General features: G+C 43.2%; 1 protein-coding gene and 1 non-coding gene across 2 annotated transcripts in view; one reads left to right on the forward strand and one right to left on the reverse strand.

The window, feature by feature from the left end:
• SACM1L (SAC1 like phosphatidylinositide phosphatase) overlaps positions 1 to 11,260 on the reverse strand; it is a 55,551-nt gene extending 44,291 nt beyond the window's left edge. Inside the window, exon 1 of the mRNA XM_031663412.1 lies at positions 11,025 to 11,260. Within this exon, the coding sequence (XP_031519272.1) occupies positions 11,025 to 11,056 (32 nt within the window). The 5' untranslated portion in view covers positions 11,057 to 11,260. The remainder of the gene's footprint in view (positions 1 to 11,024) is intronic.
• Positions 11,261 to 11,451: 191 nt separating this feature from the next.
• TRNAR-ACG lies at positions 11,452 to 11,524 on the forward strand. The gene has a single exon. It is a non-coding gene; the product is annotated as a tRNA-Arg (tRNA).
• The last annotated feature ends 6,294 nt before the right edge of the window (positions 11,525 to 17,818 follow it).

Below are 17,818 nucleotides of genomic sequence, written 5' to 3' on the forward strand. Positions count from 1 at the left end.
TGGAAGCACAAGTTGCATTCCAAGTGTAAGTCATTAACATTTACCAAAAGGCTACCTCGTGCTAAGCATTACGCAAGCAAGCACTAGGGGCTATGCGGCAGGTGATGAATACATTCCAGGGAAAGCTGAGCCAGGAATTTTAGTGGTTTGTTTGGGGACTGACTGATGGTAGGCACAGAATTGGGATTCAAACTAGTTTTGTAAAAGTCTAAAGGCTGTAATTTTTTTTTCACCATACTGTATTACTAGGATTTGAAGACATCAGCCTTTGGTATGCTGGCACAGATACACTGTTGTGTTCAAAATTGACCCTGGTTAGTAAAAAACAAAAACCTAAATGTTTTGAAAACCCTGGTTTAATAAATTTAAAGACTTTCCATTTAAAATAATTTTTTAAAAGTTTTGTCACCTCGAGACCCAAACACTAAGGTATCTAAAATTTCATTTGAGGAAAGGATTTCATTCCTTGCTGCCATTCTCAGCCTTCTCTTCATTAAAAAGAGATAGAGGCTGGGCGCAGTGGCTCACATCTGTAATCCCACCACTTTGGGAGGCCCAGGCAGGTGGATCATTTAAGGTCAGGAGTTCGAGACCAGCCTGGCCAACATGGTGAAACCTCATCTCTAGTAAAAATACAAAAATTAGCTGGCCGTGGTGGTGCATGCCTGTAGTCCCAGCTACTGGGGAGGCTGAGGCATGAGAATCGCTTAAGCCGAGGAGGCAGAGGTTGCAGTGAGCCGAGATCGCACCACTACACTCCAGCCTGGGCAACAGAGTGAGACTCTGCCTCAAAAAAGTAAAATACAATAAAAAGAGATAGAACTGATAAGTGAGGGTGGATGATAGAACTCACATAATATGCTCAGCACTAAGAGGGGACTCCATGAAATACAGGCATTATTAATATTTTACTAAATGGTTTCACACCACTGAGTTTTCATATTGTTTTTTTACACTTCCGTCATCTTTAGTGTCTTGACAAAGCCATCACCACTGCTCCTATTTGGCTGCTTTACTTTTACATCTAGGACAAACTAACAAGTTTCAGAAAAGGTCTCAGGAAAGTGACAGTTTTGACCACAGAGTAAAGTCCATGGGCTTTATTACATACATTTTCTTCATAATACTCATAATACTCAGAAGTCTACGTCTTTTAAGTTCACAGCTGTATTGTGGGAGACAGAGTTGCCATAATTTATTTCTCCAGATAAAGGGTGTGTTACCTCTTCAATAACTAATGCTATTTTTAACATAAAAAGATTATTACTCACCAAGCTCAGAAATAATATTCTTCCACTTTTCTATATTAGGCATAAAACACGAAGCTTGCATCTAAATAAACAGTCAACAGAGAAATGCATATTGCTTGCCCTCAATAGCTCACCCTTCCTACACTCTGACCACCTGTATTTACATAAATGCATTTAAACTCTCCTCACCTGTAAGACCTTTAAAATGAAAATTATTTGGACAAAAATCAATGAACTGAAAAGTCACACTTGTTTCCACATACAAGTTTGGAAGTATAACTTAATAGGCACATTTCAGTCAGCAATAAAGTATTTATTATAAAATCAGCTGTTTATAAGAGCACAAAAGTCAAACGCACACACAGAAAAAAACTATCTCCATTGTAAGCAATTAAAAGTTTTTCTCGGCCGGGCGTGGTGGCTCATGCCTGTAATCCCAGCGCTTTAGGAGGTGGAGGTGGGCAGATCATTTGAGGTGAGGGGTTTGAGACCAGCCTGGCCGACACGGTGAAACCCTGTCTCTACTAAAAATATAAAAATTAGTCAGGCGTGGTGGCGCACGCCTGTAATCCCCACTAAGGCTAAGGCAGGAGAATTGCTTGAACCTGGGAGATGGAGGCGACAGTGAGCCAAGATCATGCCATCGCACCCCAGCCTGGGCGACAGAGTGAGACTCCGTCTCAAAAAAACGTCAAGCAAATAAAAAGCAGCAAGGCATTTTTTAATTCTAGGAAAAACAAAACATTTTTATAAAGAAATATAATTACGATATACCATGAGGCTTAATTTGAACAACAGCTACATAAACCACAGTCCAGCCAAATATGAGCATTTTTATAGATATGGAGTAAAATACCAGAAGTTGTTTAAAAAAGTAGATGCCTCTGTTATTATAAGCTTTGTATACTACTTATTTTTAAACCATATACCTAAGATTGAAATAAAAATAAGTTTTAAAAAATGTATTATAGGCCAGGCACGGAGACTCACGCCTCTAATCCCAGCACTTTCGGAGGCCGAGGCGGGTGGATCACAAGGTCAGGAAATCGAGACCATCCTGGCCAACATGGTGAAACCTCGTCTCTACTAAAATACAAACAAAAGAATTAGCTGGGTGTGGTGGCTCACGCCTGTAGTTCCAGCTACTTGGGAGGTTGAGGCAGGGGAATCACTTGCTTGAACCCAGGAGGTGGAGGTTGCAGTGAGCCAAGATTGCGCCACTGCACTCCAGCCTGGCGACACAGCAAGACTCCATGAGGTTAGGAGTTCAAGACCAGCCTGGCCAACATGGTGAAACCCCATCTCCACTAAAAATATAAAAATTAGCCAGGCATGGTGGCAGGCGCCTATAATCCGTGCTACTCAGGAGGCTGAGGCAGGAGAATAGCTTGAACCCAGGAGGCGGAGGTTGCAGTGAGCCGAGATCGTGCCATTGCACTCCAGCCTAGGGGACAAGAGCAAGACTTCATCCCCCCCACCAAAAAAGTATTATAACCAAGTATACAAATAAGAGTCATTATGGATCAAGGTAGAGATGTCTTGCTCAAAAGTCCTGAGGCCTTTGCTTGATCTTCTGTCTCTGAGAGATGCTGTTGGAATCTAAGTTGCTGATGCTGCCATCAGGCTATTCTGATAATGTCACTGAAAGTGGTTGTCACTGAAAGTGGTATCTCTAGGCTTAAGAATTGGAGCAATGAAAATGTGAACAGTGACTGCCAGGGAATCAACATTTCTAGGGGTGGTAATTATAAGTAATGACTCACAATTCTGTTAATCGTAACAGCAGGTATCATCCTAACTCACAGGCACCTACATATACGCCCTTACTGTTCTCTTCCTCTTTCATTTCCCCCCACTTTTGTATTGATCTTAATACTGATCTGAAGCATAACTGTTTTATGTAATAAATTTTATTCTACATGTTTTATGCTTCCTAGGCTTCATTTCAAAAGCCAGTGAAATTAACTTTAACTCTCTAGCATTTACAGTCAAAAACAATTAAGTAAACATTCAGTGGTGTAATTTTTGCCAGTGTGTATTGTTTTATTGCTATTTTTGTCTTTAAATCTTCACCAAACAAGCTATCATATTACTTATTTTATGAAATGGATTTCAGAAAACAAGATTCGATCAAGATTATTTGGTCATTATTTATACTGCTAATAACAGATCTCTAAGGTTTAAAGTAATACTGTATACTAACAAGGGTTCTGGTCCTATATAAACTATCTGGTGAGGTCATTAGCCTCCAATTCACTATTAACTCTAACTGAACAAGAATCCTACCAAGTATCTGTCAAGACAAGGGATTCGATATCTACCCAGAGTTCTGGTTCCCATTAATAACACACATACTATAGAAGATATATCAAAATAGCATAATACTTGTATAATAATTGCTTCTATTTTGACTACGTTCATTCAGTTGGTTATTTTGCTTTTAAGGATTACTGTCCAAGCATGGGATAAAAAAGAAAAAGTGGTTGGATACAGTGCTCATGCCTGTAATCCTAGCACTTTAGGAGGCTGAGGCAGGAGGACTTCTTGAGCCCAGGAGTTTGAGACCAGCCTGGGCAACATGGCAAAACCCCGTCTCTACAAATAATGCAAAAATTAGCTGGGTATAGTGGCATGCACCTGTGGCCTCAGCTACTCAGGAGGCCGAGGTGGGAGGATCACTTGAACCTGGGAGGCAGAGGCTGCTGAGAGCCAAGATCGCATCACTGCGCTCCAACCTGCGCAACAGAGCAAGATATTGTCTAAAAAAAAAAAAAAAAAAAAAGAGGGGCCGGGCGCGGTGGCTCAAGCCAGTAATCCCAGCACTTTGGGAGGCCGAGACGGGCAGATCACGAGGTCAGGAGATCGAGACCATCCTGGCTAACCCGGTGAAACCCCGTCTCTACGAAAAAAATACCAAAAACTAGCCGGGCGAGGTGGCGGGCGCCTGTAGTCCCGGCTACTCGGGAGGCTGAGGCAGGAGAATGGCGTAAACCCGGGAGGCGGAGCTTGCAGTGAGCTGAGATCTGGCCACTGCACTCCAGCCTGGGCAACAGAGCGAGACTCCGTCTCAAAAAAAAAAAGAAAAGGAAGAAAGAAAAAGAAAAGAAAAGCAAAACAAAAGCAGGAGGATCTTGAGGTCAGGAGTTTGAGACCAACCTGGCCAACACAGCGAGATCTCATCTCTACAAAAAGTGTTGAAATTAAAAAAAAAAAAGAAAGAATCAACACTTAGGTTGATTCCCCCTTTTTGACTGTTGTGAATAATGCTGCTATGAATGGGGGTATACAAATCTCTCTGAGACCTTACTTTTAATTATTTTGAGTATCCCAGAAGTGGAATTAGGACTAAAAGCTAAATTCAACAAAGGCAGTATGGGTATTACACTTCATACAAATGCATTTAATCTTATAGTCACACCTGGGATTCAACAGCTCTTAAGAGTGTTTTTAAAAAATTAGTCTTGTTAAATTTTAAGAAAAGCAGTATGTTTAATTATAATATTAACATCAAATATTTTTATTTTCTTTCAGTGTTGGCATTGTGATTTTCTAGTGTCTGAAAACAATTATCTCCCATGTAACATTCACATCTTATTTCAGACAACTGACTTCTTTAAAATCTTGTCAAATCAATGAGTAAAACTGGCCCACTTCAAAAATATTACTACTTACCAACCTCATACCCATTAAAATGGCTATTATCTAGAAGGAAAAATGAAAATCCAGGATAGAAAATAACAAGTATTGGCTAGGATGTGGAGAAACTGGAATCCTGGTGCTTTGTGGGTGGGAACATAAAACGGTGCAGTTACTATGGGAAAACAGTATGGTGACCCACTAAAAAATTAAAAATAGAATTCCCGTATGACCCAACAATTCCACTTCCGGGTCTATACTCAAAATAACTGAAAGTAGGTTTTCTTTTTTTTTTTTTTTTTTTGAGACGGAGTCTCGCTGTGTCGCCCAGGCTGGAGTGCAGTGGCCGGATCTCAGCTCACTGCAAGCTCCGCCTCCCGGGTTTTTACGCCATTCTCCTGCCTCAGCCTCCCGAGTAGCCGGGACTACAGGCGCCCGCCACCTCGCCCGGCTAGTTTTTGGTATTTTTTAGTACAGACGGGGTTTCACCGTGTTAGCCAGGATGGTCTCGAACTCCTGACCTCGTGATCCACCCGTCTCGGCCTCCCAAAGTGCTGGGATTACAGGCTTGAGCCACCGCGCCCGGCCAGAAAGTAGGTTTTCAAAAAGATATTTGTATACTCACATTCATACTGGCATTACTCATAATAGCCAAAAAGGTGGAAACCACCTATGTGTCTATCAACAAATGAACAAACGAAATGTGGTACATACATGTAATGGAAAATTATTCAGCCTTAAAAAGGAAATTCTGGGCTGGGCACAGTGGCTCAGGTCTGGAATCCCAACACTCTGGGAGGCCAAGGTGGGCAGATCACGAGCTCAGGAGATGGAGACCATCCTGGCTAATGTGGTGAAACCCCGTCTCGACTAAAAATACAAAACATCAGCTGGGCGTGGTGGCACGCACCTGTAATCCCAGCTACTTGGGAGGCTGAGGCAGGAGAATCGCTTGAACCCAGGAGGCGGAGGTTGCAGTGAGCCGAGATCGCACTACTGTACTCCAGCCAGGGTGACAGAGCGAGACTCCGTCTCAAAAAAAAAAAAAGGAAATTCTGTCACATGCTACAAAATGGATGAACCTTAAGGACATTATGCTAACTAAAATAAATGAGTCATAAAAAGACAAATACTGCCACTTCATGAGGCATCTAGAGAAGTCAAATTTATAGAGACAGAAAGTAGAATGGTGGTTGCCGGCGGCTGGGAGGATACAGAAATGGGGAGTTGTTTAATGGGCACAGAGTTTATTTTTGCAAGATGAAAAGAGTTCTGGTGATGGATGGTGATAGTGGTTGTACAACATGAATGTGCTTATTGCCCAGAATTGTATACTTAATAATGGTTAAGAGGGTAAATTTTAAGTTTTATTTTACCACAATTTTTAAAAATAATGAAACCACTATTTTGTATAGGAACCACAGTGATATGTCATAAAACTGTAGCAAAAACATATTCCCTCAAAAATCTTATGTAAAGAATCTGGCCAGGTGCAGTGGCTCATGCCTGCAATCCCAACACTTTGGGAGGCCGAGGCGGGTGGATCACTTGAGGTCAGGAGATCAAGATCAGCCTGGCCAACATGGTGAAACCCCGTCTCTACTAACAATACAAAAATTAGCCAGGCCTGGTGGTGCATGCCTGTAGTCCCAGCTACTCGGGAGGCTGAGGCACAAGAATCACTTGAACCTGGGAGGCGGAGGTTGCGGTGAGCCGAGATTGTGCCACTGCACTCCAGCCTGGGCAGCAGAGCGAGACTCCATCTCAAAAAAAAAAAAAAAAGAATTAAATCAAGATCTTAATGATCAAATTTAATATATCTCTGGTTGAAAAGACAGAGGCACAACATTTTACTAAGTTTGGTGAGCAAAAAGAAAAGAACTTAGTAAAGAAGGATCCCCTGTGCATACTACACTCATAGGCGGAAGGTGCACCTATCTCCCCCATTCATCCTCCCTTTGGGTACCTCCTCACTGAGCCCTCCCTGGTTGCCTCTCCTATAGCTCAAGTTCATCACAGATTCCCCAGGGGCACGACCCAATTCCAAACCTGCTGGTGTTTCTAGAAACTCATTCTAATATGCTATCTTCTTTTTCAAAACTCTGTGTTCCCATCTACATCCTATTCCCTGAATACCCTAAAACCCATTCTCTCAACCAGACTTCTTCACAGGACTAGGTCCAAATTCCACCTAATCTGAAGTTCTAATCCATAGCACCATCTACCAGAGCCCCATATCTTCCAAAGAATTCTCTTCTACCAGCATGTTCTGGTCCTAACTCAGCTATGTATGCCCTGCCCTAAAATATTTCAGAGTGCATAAAAACTACCAGGACAGCTAAACTTGCAGATTTCCACGGCTCATCCCCAGAGATTTTCACTCAGTAGGCCTAATGTGGGGCCCTGGAATATGCACTTCAAACAAGCATACCAAGTCATTTGATGTAGCCTAGCACTAACCTAGGCTGGCCAGGTTAGCCTAGGTAAGCCTGAACTAGCCTGAACTCCCAGCCAACTAATGCTTTGGATACAAACCCCATATGATCTGTGCTAAAACTCATGAGACTAACCTTGGCTGCCCTATACCCCTCCCTTCACCGGGAGAGTTCTGTGAATAATATAAATGTTCATTATATTGAACAGATTACATGTGTCTACATCACAAGGTAGCTTAGGTTACATCTGTTTTCAAGGTTGGATTATACCTGACTGATGACCTCACAGTTATGAGACTCTTTTAAAAAAGGCAATTTCCTGAGGAAACAGTATTCTTCAGAGGCGTGTGCAGCCTGATGCAGTATCTAAAGGATTCCCTGCCTTACACCTAGTTTCAAATGACCTTTTAAAAGAAAAAGAAAAGAAAAAACGCTTTAAATGTATCCAATAATTTTGCACCTCTAACTTTCCACCGAACCTTCAGAAAGTTATTAGTGAGCTTGAGGTCTGAGGAGCATAAGAAGTGCCCAAACCACATTTGATGTCATTTCCCTGCAAAGGAAATATGATACCTATGCTTAAGTGCCAAGATATTTTAGCTTATATATAGGGATAGATAAGCTGCTTAAAAATTATTTTCAGTCTAATTATTTTGCAATTTCAAATTTATCACTGTCTGACATTATCCATGCCTATACAAATGACTTAAAAAGAAAAATGGAGCCTAACAGCATATTCAGAATTGCCTGGAAGTTTAAAAAGTATGAATTTTAAATTCTGAGCAAATCAATATTCTGTTTTCCACATTAAATATATGGAAATTCATATGGACATGTCAACTATATTTGGTTGTAAGTGACTCATTTCAATACCTGGCATTTCTGAGGACTAAGGCGAGAGCAATCTGATAAGAGAAAAAAAGGTTATATGGATAACAAAATGGAATGGAAAGATCACTGGACTCTGGACCAGCTGTATTCCAAGGTCAGCTCTACCATAGCTTGACTGTATGATCTGACTTTGTGGCCAAGGGCAATTATTAGACTGTTTTCAACAATGACAGGATACATATCAGCCTATGACCTCACAGAGACACTGTGAAGACAACACACATGAAATGACTTTTAAGCTGTGTTTCTTCAAAAGGATACATTCCAAATTACCCTACACTGTGTTCTTTTTGAAGTGCTAGTACGTGGTCTATACTGGAAAGTTCCTTTCATTCACTCAGTTGATTCACTGAGGAGCTGCTCTGCACAAGGCTCTATGCTAGGTACTGAGGAGGACTACAGAAGAAAATGTTAAGGTGTAAACTGGTTGGAAAAACAAAATACAGCCATGTGCCATGTAACAATGCTTTGGTCAACAACAGACCCCATATATGATGGTGGTCCTATAAGCTTATAATACTGTATATTTACTGTACCTTTTCTTGTTTATGTATGTATATATACACAAATCTTTACCACTGTGTTGCAACTGCCTACAGTATTCAGGTGGGAGGCTCACTTGAGACTAGGAGTTAGAGGCTGCAGTGAGCTATGACCAAACCACTATACTCCAGCCTGGGCAACAGAATGAGACCCCATCTCTTCAAAAACAAAACGAAACAAAAGAAAAAAACAAGCATTTCAACATTTAAATAAATCCTGTAGCAATCCTTTTGTAATAAAATAATCAAACTATCTCTTTTGCATGGATATTTCTTAGAACATCTCTAGACACATTTTTTAAAATGGCTACTATCTCCTACCAATTCTTATACAGAAACTAATTTCACTTCTAAATGCACCCGAAAAAGAATACTCCTTAGGGCAGGAGCCACATTTAAAACCTTCAACAGCAGCCTCAGAGCAGGAAGGGCCAAAAGGAAGGAATAAAAATGGAAATTCTAACTCATAAACCCCTTGGTAAAGAAAAAGTTGCAAAAAAGTTGTACCTTCACATTTACAGAAACACTCAAAACTTTTTTTTCAGGGGGGAAAAAAGCTAGGACTGACAAATGAGAGAATGAGTTTCACATAACCCCAGTTTGACTTTATCACCCAAATAATTTAAGAGTTTCCACTTCTCACAAAAATCAATACAAAAACATCATTCTTACTACTTAAGGGACAAATTTCCTTTCTCTTTTATGTATACAGAGGATTTTCGTTTGTTTTAAGGTCTGAATTGGTTAAATTTAGTATTCTGGCAGCTGAAAAACAATCATCATAATTCTCAAGTTCTCCATCCTATTCAATCTTTGCCACGCTAAGCTGCATCAAGCCATGGCTCCGTATTGCTTAACCACATTTGAGACCTGGTGTAGGATCACATTAAACCCTTCAGTGCCTATCAGATAGACAATAACCTAATTAGCTCGCAGAGCACATGTGACAGTGGCCTGACCAGAAACACAGTGGAAGACACTTCCTTGAACTCTTTCACCAACGACAAGGTGAGCACTTTGCAAAGGGGAACTGGGAGAAAATACGGAAAGGTGGAGAGGAAAATGTGGAGGGAAGCGTGCAGCTAGGGTTTTCAAAGAACATTAAACAGAAATGGCACAGGGGGTGGACTGTAGAAAAAGCAATCATCTTTTCTGCAACACACACAGTGTGGAATAGATGACCCCTCTCTCTGAATTTTGCACCTCTAACTTTCCACTGAACCTTTCAGAAAGTTATTAGTGAGCTTGAGGTCTGAGGAGCATAAGAAGTGCCCAAACCACATTTTGAGGTCATTTCCCTGCAAAGGAAATGTGATACCTATGCCTAAGTGCCAAGATATTTTAGCTTATATATAGGGATAGATAAGCTGTTCAAAAATTACATTTGTTTCTCCTACCAGATATTCCCAGGCTGTGGCCACCAGATTTTCAAACAGCCTAGGGGTATAAACACGAAGTGAGTACAATTATTCACAGACAAGAAAAGTGTGGATGCTAAATGGGTAACACTAAGGGAAATAAACACGTGTTGTTTTTAATCCAAGACAAACTAAAGTCTTTAAAAACGCCTATTTTATAACTCTTAACAACCAGAGCCTCTCTCTCAAAGATTCAACAACTTGGATTTACCGAAAAGTCAATTTGCAGTGTCAGAATTCTCGAGATTAGCCTCTGGCTGTCAACATAGACTTAAGAACCTGCTTTTGGCTGGAGCTGTTTAAAATTTAAACCAAAGTAAACTCCTTCAGGACCTTAAGAGTACTGACTGTACTTTAAATTTTTTCTGCACACTGAAGAGTGGTCAGGCAGGCTTCAGTACCCAGATAGGCTGTAACCCAAACAAAGGTTTGATGATTTGTGTGTAGACTCTAAATCGCTGTTTCAGGTCCGTTAAGTAAGAAAAAACTCTTTTTCTTTGCTAAGTCATACAGCTAAATTCAGTCTCTAGCTCTCCATAGAAAGTGGGGACAAGCGTGCCCTGAAGGGCCGCATCATAACGCCGACCCCCACTCGCTGGAGGCCAAACTGCAGCTTCTCTCTTCAGCTGTGGGCGCTGGGGCCGAGCACGGTGGAGAAACACCGGCGCGCCGCTGGTTCCCGGTCCATGGCTACTCGGGCAAGGCCTAGGAGAGGCCGCGCCGGATGAGGAAGACCGGTAAGTGCCAGGAGCTCCCACACACTATCTGCCGCCCGGGACTCAGAAGCCCTCCCCGAGGCCGGGGCCTGCAGCTGCCTCCCTGCCCGCCGCCCCTCCGGCCCGTGGGACTCACAGCTTCAGCTGCTCGTAAGCCGCCGTCGCCATCCTGCACAACCACCTCCTTCCTTGTCTCTCCGCCGGCCCCGCCCCGCGCCGCCACCTCGGCTACAGCGCTACCGGTCACCCTGGCACGGCGGCCGCAGCGCCCAGCCTCGTCCCACCCCTTTCCCCGCCCCACAGGAGAGCCGGCCTTAACGGGAGGCGGTGGAGGACAAATTAGTGTGCGAGCTAGAGCACGCGAGACATGCCGCCGATGCGGCAGGTTGGAGTGCGACGAAGAGCGCCATGACGAAGCCGCTGCGGATTGGTGGAGCGCGTTTCGGGGAAAGGCGGAGCAGCGGGAGCTGTGGCGCCGGGGCAAAATGGATCGCTGGTTCCAGGAAGCCTGTTTATACTGCATAAGGGTGATCAGCCCTCGCGGAGAAAGCTTTACCAGCTCGGGGCCAGTGGCGCAATGGATAACGCGTCTGACTACGGATCAGAAGATTCTAGGTTCGACTCCTGGCTGGCTCGCAGTGCTCGTTTTGCCACACTTGCATGTATTACAAGACCTTGGAAAGGCGTGTGGTTAAAATGTGAAAGTTAAATATCTCAAATTTTGATGCTAGTTTGCTCACAATGTCATCCTTTAAACTATGCTAGGAACCTGGAGTTGTCTGAGGTGGTTCGCAAACTGCAGAGCGTCCTGTTCCTAATGATGCACCTGAGAAGTCTGTAAATGGGGTATATTTAGACAAACACACCTGGAAAAGTAGCAGTTTGGAGTGGGCATTGCTGTGGCCGGAGGTTAGCAACCGGATGACGCAAAAGCGCATTTAAGGCAGCGGTTCTGGCCTTTCCCCGCCGTGGAGCAGAAGCCCCCATAGCGATGTGATCCAACCAGCAGCGAAGAAAACCTGCAGTGCGGCTGCGCGCGGTAGTGGGGGGTCCACAAAACGTCAGAATCTGCAGAAGCCCTGGCCTTTGCGAGCTCCAGCTCCGAAGTCAACCCGGCCTCCAAATTCCACTGGGAAACCTTAATACATGGGTGTTTTTGCAGTAACAAGACCTCAGGTAGTCTAGTATATTACCCCTCATTGTACAGATGCGCTACTTGGACACCCGAGAAGGCTCGCAACGTCTGCGGCCGAAAGGGGACTCGAACCGTGGGATTATATGAGTCATCGGACACTGTCCGTTGAGTTATCACTCGATCAATTAATTTCCGCAACATAACGTTTTCCCCTGATAAAATTATAGATTTTTAAAATATATAAAATTATTGGGAATAATAACGTGATTCCTACCCTAGATCATTACTATTATTTTTTTTCCTTAAAGCCTTTTTTTCTTCTATACTTTTTAACATGGGTATACTTGCACATGTGTTTTTTCAAATTGGGGTTGTGTGGAAGGAAATAGGTTCTTCATTTTGTCCCCTTACCTTTTTGTCTGAGATTTAAGGTCATTAAATATTCTTTGAAGATATTTCATCAGAGAGCTAGATATTTTATGTATAACCCTTATGCTGGGAATTTGGGTTATTACCAGTTTCACACTTAGAAAAAATGATGCTGCTTAGGAGTTCGAGACCAGCCTGGGCAACATAGCGAGACCTCATCACTAATACATAAATAAATAAATAAATTTTAATTAGCTAGGTTTGGTGGTGTGCACCTATAATCCTAGCTACTCAGGAGGCTGAGGTGGGAGGATCACCTCAGCCCAGGATGTCGAGGCTGTGACCATGCCACTGCACTCCAGTCTGAGCAACAGAATGAGACCCTGTGTTGAATTATTATTATTATCATTATTATTATTATTTCAGACGGAGTCTCACTCTGTCACCCAGGCTGGAGTGCAGTGGCGTGATCTTGGCTTACTGCAACCTCTGCCTCCCAGGTTCAAGTGATTCTCCTGCCTCAGCCTCCCAAGTAGCTGGGACTACAGGCACGTGCCACCACAGCCGACTAATTTTTTGTATTTTTAGTAGATATGGGGTTTCACCGTGTTAGCCAGGATGGTCTCGATCTCCTGACCTCGTGATCCACCCACCTCGGCCTCCCAAAGTGCTGGGATTACAGACGTGAGCCACCGTCCCCGGCTGAATTATTTCTTTGTCTTACAAATTTCTAGAGGTGGAACGACCAGGTGGACATCTGTAAGGTCCATTTTATGGACATTTTTAAGACTTTTGTTACTTTCTAACTGTCCTCCAAAAAATTAAACCAAAATACACTTCCATCAACAGCACCTGTTTCTCTGTTTTCATGCATGCTAACCAACACTGGATATTATAAATTTAATCGTGATTTGCAATTTTCATAATTGAAATATGGAACTTCCTTTTACATGCACTTCTTAATGTATATATTTTCCCTTGATGTATTGAGTTTTTTCTTACAAATTTGATTTTTTAAAAATATTAAGGGTATTAACTCTTAAGTACATTGCAATCTTTTTTCCAGTTTATGATTTACCTTTTCAATATTTTTTAATGGCCAGGCACGGTGGCTCATGCCTGTAATCCTAGTGCTTTGGGAGGCCAAGGCAGGTGGATCACTTGAGGTTAGGAGTTCGAGCCAGCTTGGCCAACATGGTGAAAGCCTCTCTCTACTAAAAATACAAAAATTAGCCAGGCATGGTGGTGTGTGCCTGCAGTCCCAGCTACTCAGGAGGCTGAGGCAGTAGAATTGTTTGAACCTGGGAGGTGGAGGCTGCAGTTGGCTGAGATCACATCACTGCACTTCAGCCTGGGTGACAGAGCTAGACTGTCTCAAAAAAAAAAAAAATATATATATATATATTTATATTTATATATATATATATATATTTTTTAACTTGTAGTAATTCTCACTTTTATATATTCAAATTTACTAATATTTGGTTTCTTATATGATTTTTTTTTTTTCTTTTGAGATGGAGTCTTGCTCTGTCATCCAGACTGGAGTGCAGTGGCTCGATCTCGGCTCACTGCAAGCTCCGCCTCCCGGGTTCATGCCATTCTCCTGCCTCAGCCTCCAGAGTAGTGGGATTACAGGCGCTCGCCACCACGCCCAGCTAATTTATTGTATTTTTAGTAGACACGCGGTTTCACCATGTTAGCCAGGATGGACTCGATCTCCTGACCTTGTGATCCGCCCACTTCAGCCTCCCAAAGTGCTAGGACTACAAACATGAGCCACTGCGCCTGGCCTATTATATGATTTTTTAATGTTTTGTTCTTGTGTTGTTTTTACTATTTACTTTAATCAATTTGTCATTTATTTTGTTGCCATTTATCATGACGTAAAGATCAATTACTCTTAAAACCTGACACACTTTATTGAGCAATTACTTCATGACAGGAACTGCTTTAATTCCCTTACTTGGATGAATTCCATCATTCCTTACAACAATCCCATGAGGTAAATTCGGTTGTTATCCCCATTTTCACAGATGAGGGAACTAAACTGGCTTAAGGTCATTGAGCAATTGAGTTACAAAACCTGAGATAGCACCTGAGTCTGGGCTCTTGACCCCAAGGCTGTCCTGCCCTGAGGACTCACTGTACCCTAGAAGACACCACATGAGTGGGTTCAAGGACAATTCCCTGTCTGGGCATGGATGGCAGTCACATATGCCACTTACCCCTCACCCCTACTAATTGGCAACAAGAAGACCCCATTTCTAGTCCTGATGATGCTTTTACCCACTAGCTCTGGGCTCTTGGACATTTCCTCTCCTTTAGTAAAATAGGGGTTTAAGTTGCAGCCTGTCTCATAGGCTTTAGGGAAAAAAAAATGCTTCCATCTGAGCAGCCACCACCCATTGTCATGTAGAAGGAACTAAGAGAGGCAAAGTTTGACGTTTCTTCACCAGTTGGGAACCATAAACCAAGGCTTTTGTGACATATAGTGAGACTGAAAACCAGAAAATAATCTGGCAGAAACATCCATTCTTCTGGGGTTTTTAAAGGCCAAACAAGCCAAAATCAGATTCCAAGGAAACCAATGTTCAGGATAAGGAACCAGCCAATGATGAGTAATATAAATTCATATCTTTAGGCGAGTTTTTCCTATAGTAAAATTGTTACATAAATATAACTTTTTACAAAATCTGCCAGAGGCCTTCCACTGAAGACAGTCCAAGCTGCAGATGAAGCTTGTTGGCACATCCAAATAATTTCTACAACCTACTTTTAGGGCCAGCTCCCACTTGTAGACCTTTTAATATAGAAGTTAAAAAAAATTATTCAGGCAGATAGTGAGGGTACACGAGTCCTTGGTAAGGCTTTTCTTTTAATAAAAAGCAGCCCCCAAAACCATTTTTTTTCTAACAGAAAGCAGCCTGAAAAGTCAAGCTGCAAGCATAAATAAGCAAGCTAGAAGCTTGCATAGATAAATGCACCTGGAAGCCAGGTACATCCAATATGGAAGATTTCTCCTCTCTTCTGTTTGTTGCCATGTGTGCAGGTGTCAAGGCTCTGGCCAGGTAAAAAACCCCATCTGCATAATAAAAGATCAAGGTGGAATGGCCAGTTTCTCCGAGGGCTATGTAAATGGCATAGCTGGTCAAACCAATCCCTTGGGCTTTATGTAAATCAAACACCACCTCTTCAAACCCTTCCTCTGTGTATCAGACTGCTTCCTGCCAGGAATGGGGAGATCCATTAGGAGTCCTCCTCCCTCTGCATGGGGGAGCTGTTCTCTTTTTTCTGCCTGTTAAACTTTCCGCTCCTTAACCTACCCACGTGTGTCCGTGTCGTTAATCTTCTTGGCACAAAACAACAAACCTCAGGTATTTCCCCAAACAACAGAGCCGATTCACTTTGATCCATTTTGTCTATCATGGAGTCTGGCTTCCTGCTGAGTTTTCGAATTGGGTGTCCCCTCACTTTCACTCCGTCACAGGCTTGCTGTGGACCAAGTCTCATGGGCAACCCAGGGCCCAGAACTGCCTGTCCTTGAGAGCTAGGATAAGTTGGAGGGACATGTATGTAACCAAGTGGTGGCAGTCCCTGAGGCTGCCTTACACCCCTAGACGTATCCACAGAGCCAGGGATTCTCCTAGAAGTGTCACATATCTAGTGCTGTCGCCTACCTGGGAACTTCTAACCAGATCTCTCTGACCATAACCCACAGGGTATGACCTACTCTAATGTTTTTTAACACCTAGAGTACAAAGTCTCAATCATGTTTGTGTAGGAAGCATTTCTGTTTTCAATCCAGGGGAAAATGCAAACCCCACTTTCAGGGCTTCTTGAAGAAAAGGCACCCAATAACCTAGGAATACTCTTTCATTTCCTCTCAAAAAATGTTTGTTGGAGTCTGTGGTAGGCTGACTAATGCTCCTCCTGGGGTGAAGGGTGTCCAGGTTCTTGGCATCTTCAACAAAGAAATGGACAAAACGCACAAAGCAAGGAAAGAATGAAGCAACAAAAGAGTTTTTGAAAAACAAAAGTACACGCCACAGGGTGGGAGCAGGCCAAGCAGCTCAAGAGCCCGCTGACAGAATTTTCTGGGGTTTAAATACCCCCTAGAGGTTGCCCATTGGTTCCTTGCTGTACACCCTATGTAAATGAAGTAGAGGTCCATGATCAGTCTGATTGGTTGTGAGAGGGGACCAATCAGAGGCTGAAGCAAAGTTACAAAGTTACACCACCCTGTACAAACATCTGGTTGTGGAAAGCAACCAATTAGAGGCTGAAGTTACAAAGTTATACTCAAATGAAGACTTGGCCCGCAAGCAGTCTGATTGGTTGTGGGAGGGGATGAATCAGAGGTACTTTCAATTTTTCACCTGCCATGCAGAAAAGGGGCTGGGGGGTGGGGGGGCGTTGCAAAGGTAGTAGCCTCTGGTCCCTTTGTTACTTGGGCATGGAAAGTTGGGGTTTTCCTTTTGACTTAGTTCTTAGAAGTCAGCCCGAATTGGCCTTAGATTCTCTGCCTCCAGACCCTATCTCCTGCTTCCCTCCCCTTATCTCCCTGTCCTCATCACCAGAACCTGTGAATATCTTATTCTGCAAAGTAAAAAGGGCCTTGCAGGTGTTTTTTTTTTTTTTTTTCTGAGATGGAGTCTCGCTCTGCTGCCCAGGCTGGAGTGCAGTGGCCGGATCTTAGCTCACTGCAAGCTCCGCCTCCCGGGTTCACACCATTCTCCTGCCTCAGCCTCCCGAGTAGCTGGGACTACAGGCACCTGCCACCTGGCCAGGCTAGTTTTTTGTATTTTTTTTAGTAGAGACGGGGTTTCACCGTGTTAGCCAGGATGGTCTCGATCTCCTGACCTCGTGATCCGCCCGCCTCGGCCTCCCAAAGTGCTGGGATTACAGGCTTGAGCCACTGCGCCTGGCGGCAGATGTTATTAAGAATCACAAAATGGGAGATTCTGGATTATCTGGATGGATATAATCAGAAGCATCCTTATAAGGAGGCAGGGAGGGTGACAGAGGAGATGTGACAATAGAAGCAGCCAGAATGATGCGGCCACAAGCCAAGGAAAATGGGCAGCCTCTAGAAGCAGAAAAGGGGCAAGGAATGGGCAGTCCCCTATAGTGCCTCTGAAAGCATTGCGCTTCTGCTGACAACCTTGACTTTGGCTCATGTCCAGGATGACAGAAAGATATATTTGGGTTGTTTTAAGCCACTGAGGTTGTGGTAATTTGTTAGAGTGGCCATAGGAAACCAATACAGACTTCAACAGAGCAGCAGAGAGCTTCTCCTCACAGCCTCCTGTGGCTTTTTGACTATGTAGCTTTGATGAAGAAGTACACTGACGGACAAGTTACTGCCTCACAGCAACCATAGTAGTAGAGTGGTCAAGACAGTGCCCTCTGGACGAGATGGTCTG

The sequence above is a fragment of the Papio anubis genome, chromosome 2 (genome assembly GCF_008728515.1).
Source record: "Papio anubis isolate 15944 chromosome 2, Panubis1.0, whole genome shotgun sequence".
In the NCBI taxonomy this organism is placed as follows: Eukaryota; Metazoa; Chordata; class Mammalia; order Primates; family Cercopithecidae; genus Papio; species Papio anubis.